Below are 7578 nucleotides of genomic sequence, written 5' to 3' on the forward strand. Positions count from 1 at the left end.
CCACATTAAAGATACTTTTGAAAAGTACTTGTTGGATTATTCAGAAATGTAAGGAATGTGGGAAAAAATACATAATTTTGAGAATATATAGAAAATATAGAATGCAGTTGTACGCATCTTGAAATAACCACCAATCGTGGTGGCAGATGATAATAACATTGTTCAATATAGAGTCTGTAAATTGGAGTAAACTGCATGTTTAATTGAATAATTTCATTTCATTCTTGTTTACCAATTTTTAGCAAATAATCAGTGATCTACTCCCAACATCTGTGTTAATAAAGAAAGTGTTCATAAACGGTTCTGAGAGTTTCCATTAAGTGTCTGATTGCACAGCACAGCACTACTGACCCTCCTGGAGCAGCAGTCCCAGGTAGAGGGTGGCCAGATGTTCCTCGTCCACTGTCACATTGATCTCCAAGTCACTGAGCAGCTCCGGGTCCAGCCAGAAGGACTGGTCACACAGGAAGTTCTCCAAGCACCGAGCCACATAGCCTAAGACAGAGAACATGCATCACTGTTTGTGCTGGAAAAAATACCAATACTACAAAACTACTCTACTAATACTAACAACACTATTACTACAATAACTAATAGTAATAATACCACTATCAGCATCACTACTACTAATAATGATAATAACAATAATAATGCAAAAACTAAATGCATAAATTGAAATAAATTAGGTAAATAACAGTGTAGAAAGCAAGGGATTAAAAAAAAGACACAGTTGGCTATGTTTAGCGCACAGTTGTATTTGTGATGTTGTCTAAAGATCCAAAATGCTCCTAATCAATCCTACCTAAAGCCAGGTAAGTCGAAAACTTCCAGATCTCCTCCACAGTCTTGAAGGTAAGTACAAAGCTGTCCTTCTCAGCGTGGACAGACACCAGACGGGCGGACAAGTCCTGCAGAAACAAAGTGCTTTAGGCTCATGTTTCTGTTGCATGTGTTTCAGTGCCAGCACATAAAACCATCTCCACAAAGTGCACAATAGATATAATAACGTATCATATTGCATTATATTGACTCATGTTGTATTAGATTGTGTACTATTATATGATATCATATTGCACTGTATTGTGTTATTATATCAGAAGGTTTGAATAGCAATAGTCTGTATTCTGGTGGTGACTGTCACTGACTTTAAAGAGCTGGATGACATCCTGGCTGTTGCTCTCCACCACTCTGAGTCGAGTGCGCAGCGCCTCCTGTAGGGCGCGGTCAGGAACCGCACTGGACCGCCTCCGCCCAGTGAACACCAGCACGATTTCTACACAAAAGACAAAATGAATGCTATCATGAATCACACTTGAATGAGATTGTTTCTCCTTGTGGATTAATGTCCAGTCCAAGCAAATCCTGTCAAAATAACAGCTTACTGAAGGAGAGGACTGATAGAATTCATTGACAATGAACCAGTAAGGGAATAAACCAGTTAAGTTTTTATAATCTTCTTGTTTTTTCAAGCCACCTGCACAAATTAGTCACTGGTTTCCCCTTTTTCTGCATTTTACCACTGTGCTTTTATCACGTTGCCTCTATCACTGTGCAAATAAACTAAAACTAAAAACTGAGACAGAAATGAACCTGCAAGTACCGGCAAAGAGAGAGACAACTTCCACCAGTTCATTAAAGACTTTCTAAGGGAGCTCATATTTCAGTGAGATGCTTTGTGTGCACAATGTTAGTCCCCAGAGTTATAATAGTGCTATTAGGCCTCTGACTGGACTCTCAGGATCGCCATTTAAATCCATTTGACAGGAAGAACCTGGGGGGGAAAGTGATGGATGGAGCTAAACTGCTGAATGAGTAAAGCATTAGTAGAGGGGGAAATGTGCATCTATCAGTTTACATAAAGATAATATGTAGATGCACTGGAAATGTCATATACATAACTAGTTTAGACTAGCAAATATAACAACTAGTATGCCAATAGAGACATACCAAAAGTCAGACAATGGACTATTGCAAAAATATTATTACAAATACCTGAGGAGAATTTCTCTCCCACTCCCAGTGACACAGTACTTCCTCTGAGGAAGGCTTCTTTCCTCTTCCAGTAGCTGTCTGGCTCCGCCCCTCCTTCCCCTGATTCCACCCCTGGACCCTCCTCTTCCTCACCTAAACCTGTAGAGGGGAAATAAAATCAGAAAAAAGAACATTGGGTCAAGTTTAGTGCATCATTTGCTCTTATTCTAGGCCCAGTGCTGTGTAAGCCAGTGTTTCCAAAACAGCGTAGTACACAGAGATTTTTTTTTCAATAAAGATAGGTGTGTAATAAATGGAAACAGTTTTATCAAAAGGGTCATCAAAAGTTCCAGATTGTCTTGTGGATAAAACTGGAAATGTTACCAGATGACACAAGATGACAATCTCTGTTTTGCCATTCCAAAATAAATATCAATTTATACCCGCTGGTCGGTATTTAGTCCTGTGAGACAGGTTGCATATAAACTTGAGCGTATTCAGTTAGTACATGTGCTTTCAGTTTCCTTCTGTACATAAACAGGATCTTCATTTTTACACCTATAAATATCAACCAGATGGTTGCATATAATAGCCTGCTATTGAAGTGCAGTGGCGACGGGCTTTCCCTAGTTTGCCCCATTGTGCAGGGAGGATGTCCCAAACACTTCCTCAATTTGTGACCACTGGGACAGCAGTGTGGCTCCCTCTCAAATTAGTCTCATGATGTTGTTTGGGCTCCAAACTAATAAAGGATTCCATAATAATATGATTTCAAATCGACAGAGACATGCTACAACATCCGGCCTTTCTGTGCAACGTACTCTACCTTGAGTCATGGTGTCATTTCCTGAGAAGTGTTCATTCGCTCCCCCTAGAGCATATGGTGGTTCCCTCCAGAGAGCATCCAGCTCAGCAGGAGAGATGTCTGTAAAGGGGGAAGCAGATGTGTATTGCACAATTCCTGAACATGAAAACACACAATCGTCTACTCTTTTACTCTTTTTACTCAATCAGTTTCAAATTACTTCAAAGAAAATAATGATTTCATACAGTACAAGGAATAAACCAATGCATCTTAAAGAAAAAACAAAATGGTTACTGGGATGGGGAGCCAGTTAAGGTCACTGGGGCAAACAAGGAGTGCAGCAGTTTATATTGGAGACCCTAAGACAGAGCCATAGGTTAGTGTCAACAGGGTTAACAGGGTATGGGGGGGATACAATGACGCTGAACACGGACCACACAAAGGCCCAGCACAGACACACAGCTGCACTGACATCAGCCAAACAGCCGCCTCCAGGATCACACAGCTGCCCTGACCGCTAAGAGCACAGTAACATGTCAACATGGTCACATACTGTCAGACACACAGTCAGACACCAGCACAGTAAGGAATGCACTGAAATAAAATAAAAAGGTACACAGTTTATGCACTATGAACCAAAAAACAAAAAAATGAGGTGCAATTAAAATGCTATTCTTTCTTCTTCCTCAGCAAACCATGCTTTGTCAGTACAGAAACACAACAGAACAGTATTATCTTTATGCAAAGCATTCGCAACAAAGGACAATGCGACAATGAGGCGCACAACTCAGCAATACAATACAACATGACAATATACTGAAGAAGACAACGGCCTATTCTTTTCCATAGTACAGTATCCACAACATACAGCACAGTTAGCACCAACAGGACTATCTGACGCCACACAAGCACAGTCAGGCCGCTACAGCATGTCAGAAACACACCATGCCCTTTACCTTCTTGGCTAAGTGTGTTACCCATGTTGTATAAAGACCTACGCTCCTGTCTATCTGAATGTACCAGTCCTTCTCATGCCAGCACGGTAGCACAGAGAGCAGGCTGGGACCGACCTGTGAAGGAGGAGAGGCAGACTTTGATGAAGGATCCACAGCAGGAGCAGTTGAGCAGCGGTCTGCAGCAACAAGACGCCATGTGGCCCAGGAGCCGACGGCTCCCAGAGATCAATGCCATCCCATCAGCTCTCCCTGCCTCTTTAACAGCTCTCTCTCTCTTCCTCTCCGCTCTGATGGACAAGCCCCTGTTTCCCTCCCTATTTCTGTATTCCCTTTCCTGCCCTGCTCTCTCTCTCTCTCTTCCCAGCACTTGCGTTTACCGTATGTGTCTCTCTTCTCTCCCTGTGCAAGCCTTATCTCTTCCCTGTCTGTCTCGGTCTCGTTCTCTCCTTGTAATCCTTCTGTCTCTTGCTGTCCCCATCTCCCCCTCCCACCAGCCTCTCCCTCTCTCCTCAGTAGCTGCCCTGTCTGTGAATGCACAAAGCACTCTCTGCGATTGGTATGAGTGTGTGGGGGGCAGGCCTCAGTGAGAGTTTCCCTATGTGTTGTGTGTGTGTGTGGGTCAGTGAAAATATGCATAGTATGTGTGTCACAAAGACAATGTGTTTGTGTATGTGTGTCGAGGGGGACGGTCTCTGTGTATGTGTGTGTGTGTGTGTGTGTGTGTGTGTGCTGCTGAGACAATGTATTGCTGATCCGCTGTAAAGCAATGCCACATAGGGACAGGCTGCAAGGTCACAGCAAAGCGAGTAGGAGTTGCCTGTTGGCATAGATCAAGGATCTGCTTATTCACACAACACAGTTCAACACAACTGTACTCTTTGCCACTAGAAGGATAACAGCCAGCTGAAATGAGATCAGCGCACTAGGACAACATCACCCCACTCTGTAAGGTCACCATGGAGAAAACTATCTAGGCTAGAGGTCTGGGATTGGACGGTGGGGCTGTGTGGAAGTTTTGATTGGTCAAGAGCTCCAGATGATAAAGATATTGAAGAATAATGTTTGTAGTGTAATGAATAAGCTGAAGTTGGCTATCATTCTTTTCATGGGTGGGTCAGAAATCATTGTCCTTGTATGAACCATTACTGCTTGAGAAGGAAATAAAATGCAACAATGACTCCTGTCAGTGTATTCATTTTTCACTACTCGTTTTTTTTTATGGCACATATAAAAATCAAATGATATAGTGATGCTCTCTACAACATACAGGTTACACTTTTAACTGCATGTGCTATGTGCAACAGGAGGTAGGCTACTGCTATCTTGTTGCTGCACCACTGAGAGGAATTGTTTGGAAAAGTTCTAATATATTCTCTTTTCTGGACAGGCAAACTAGTTGATTTTAGTATCACCAGTTTGTGTTATAATATGCCTATTAAGTTCAGCTCAGCTTAATGGCATTTGAGAAGGAATAGGCCGTAATGGCTGCTGCAGTGCTATTTAGGGAAAGATGCTTTACGCGTGATGCATGATGGGACAAATGATGGCTGCCACTGCATGTAATCATTGATCACAGAAAACACGCTAAAACACAAGCATAGAATTCCTCTCTTCTTTGTGTGCCGCTCGTTCCCCTGCTTGGACACACTGTAAACAAAGGGGGCGACATCCTCGTCTGAAACCAAGCTCATCGCTTCATCTTGTTTATGCGGCGGCTGAATGGTCATGATTGAATCTGTGTCTGTGTGTGTGTCTTGTGAGGCAGAAAGCTGTAAACAGGCTAAAGGCGTGTCAGGGCATATCCTGACACTCTTTAGACGCTCCTCTCTGTTTCTCACAGTGCGACAGATTCTGTCTAATCTAATAAACACAGGCTGCTCAAGGCTGATATGTGTGGTCACAAGCTAGCCCTTTGTTAGCACCAAAAGCTGCACAAATGGCAACAGCAGTCTCTAGTGTCATCCAAGACGCTATGATTAAGTCCATGTTGAAACACAGGCTGATTGTAAATAGAAACACTGTAATGTGATTTCTGCTGATGCTGTCTACGTCACAATGCCTCCTAAGTGAAACACCTTGAGTACAGTGGATCTAGCTATTGTTTCCTCACAGCGGTCGTGTCAAAACCGCTCCTCTTCTAAATAACTTGACATTGTGCACTGCTTTGCTAGACTTTCATATAACAATAGATGTGATTAAAGACATTTTAGGCCTCAGACATTATGTATTGTCTTTGAAGGACAGGGGTTGAGGAGACCAACAACCACACACCACTAATGGTCTCACTCTTCAAAGGGTTTGAAACCACGGCAAAGCCCAGACTGCAATCGTGACACTCAGCAGTCCGTGACAATAACACTCAAACACGGCATGCTAATAAGAAACATATGGTGCCAACACAATCTGGTTGTGTTCATTATGAGCAGGGTGGTTTGAGGTGTCTGTGTGTGTGTGTGTGTGTGTGTGTGTGTGTGTGTACAATGTGGGTCCATAGATTGGGGATACGCAGTAAGAGAGTTAGAGGGGAGCATGTAGTGAAGAGTAATATGAGACAGGGGTTATGGGCTCTAAGTTTAGACTAACCCCCTGTTAGCTCACTCACATGCCTGTGTGTCTGGGACAGAGCTCGCTGCAGGGAGATTCCCACACTGTTGCATACAGGCATCAGGCATATGTACAACTCCTAAACAAAGCAATTTAGTGTTCATGCACTCTGGATTTATCAATTTTATTTCCATGCTCTGATATTCTTTTATGAGCGGAAGATGGATATAAAGATAGAGAGATAAAATGACTTCAGATTACTTCAGATTGTCTAGTTAAAGTCCACTTTCTTACTTTTCAGCATGTGTGGAAGTACTTTCATATATTATCAAAACACAAAGTACAGCTGTTGTGCAGAATACAGAACTAATAATCACTACGTAATAGTCACTGTCCCTCTTTTATGCTACACTGTCCGTCCAATGCCCTGCGAGCTGTCAGCAACTTTATGATTATGTGACAGATTACAGATACAAAGAACAGCACTGTTAAACCTGTTAAACACAATGGGGTCGTGAGACAGTGAGAATCAGAGACGAGTCAATTCCATAGACAGCTGTAGAAAGCAACTCTTACCTCTGTCCTGCTGCCAACTCTCCCCTCTCACTTCATTCCTCATGTGCGTGGCAGAGTGTGTGTAGGTGTGTGTGTGTCTGTGTGGGTTCACGGTTTAATAGGTGAAGTGCACCTCACCCCTGTTGTAAAAACTACCGGCATTCTCCATTGTAAGTCCAAAGGCATAGGGAGAGAAACAGAAGTATGCAAGTCAGCGTGAGTGTGTGAGTGTATGAGTGTGTGTTGAGCGCCCCAGAGGCTATCCCAGTCGGCATGTCACTGACTGAGGAAGTATGCTGTGACTCCTCCCCTCATTTTTTTGGGACAAGGACACAAGCTCTCTCTCTCTCTCTCTCTCTCTCTCTCTCACACACACACACACACACACACACACACACACACACACACACACACACACACTCTTCCTCCCTCCATCAGCTCTTTTGCAGATCTTATAAGACACATGTTGACATCTTTTTGATTGGTTCAGTACATGTGTGACAACAACAAGAGTGAAAGAGTGGAAATAGGTCATCAAATTTGAATCCATGTTTTTAAAAGCTCTTGAAACAATCAACCCGGCAATAATGCCTCTCTCTAAAAGCAAAAGCACAACAAACACAGTATGCCATTTCCTCATTCTACAACACCAGTCCCACCAGTTTGGTGTGTGTGACGCATTTGCATTCAGAACATAACAGCAGGCCAAAGGCGTGAACAATCAGCTGGCTTGTATAATTGTTCAGG

The 7578-nt window shown here is 42.9% G+C and overlaps 1 protein-coding gene across 1 annotated transcript; it reads right to left on the minus strand.

The window, feature by feature from the left end:
• Nucleotides 1-351: 351 nt before the first annotated feature.
• On the minus strand, nucleotides 352-7027 carry LOC144538470 (SH3 domain and tetratricopeptide repeat-containing protein 2-like; the record flags this gene model as incomplete). Its single annotated transcript, XM_078282531.1, has 6 exons — nucleotides 6853-7027; nucleotides 2798-2896; nucleotides 1993-2130; nucleotides 1146-1273; nucleotides 803-908; nucleotides 352-495 (listed from the first exon to the last, which is right to left on the minus strand). Coding segments are annotated over exons 1-6 (658 nt in total), but the record flags the coding sequence as incomplete, so codon positions are not given.
• Between the last annotated feature and the right edge of the window lie 551 nt (nucleotides 7028-7578).

Source organism: Centroberyx gerrardi, unplaced genomic scaffold (genome assembly GCF_048128805.1).
Source record: "Centroberyx gerrardi isolate f3 unplaced genomic scaffold, fCenGer3.hap1.cur.20231027 Scaffold_605, whole genome shotgun sequence".
In the NCBI taxonomy this organism is placed as follows: domain Eukaryota; kingdom Metazoa; phylum Chordata; class Actinopteri; order Beryciformes; family Berycidae; genus Centroberyx; species Centroberyx gerrardi.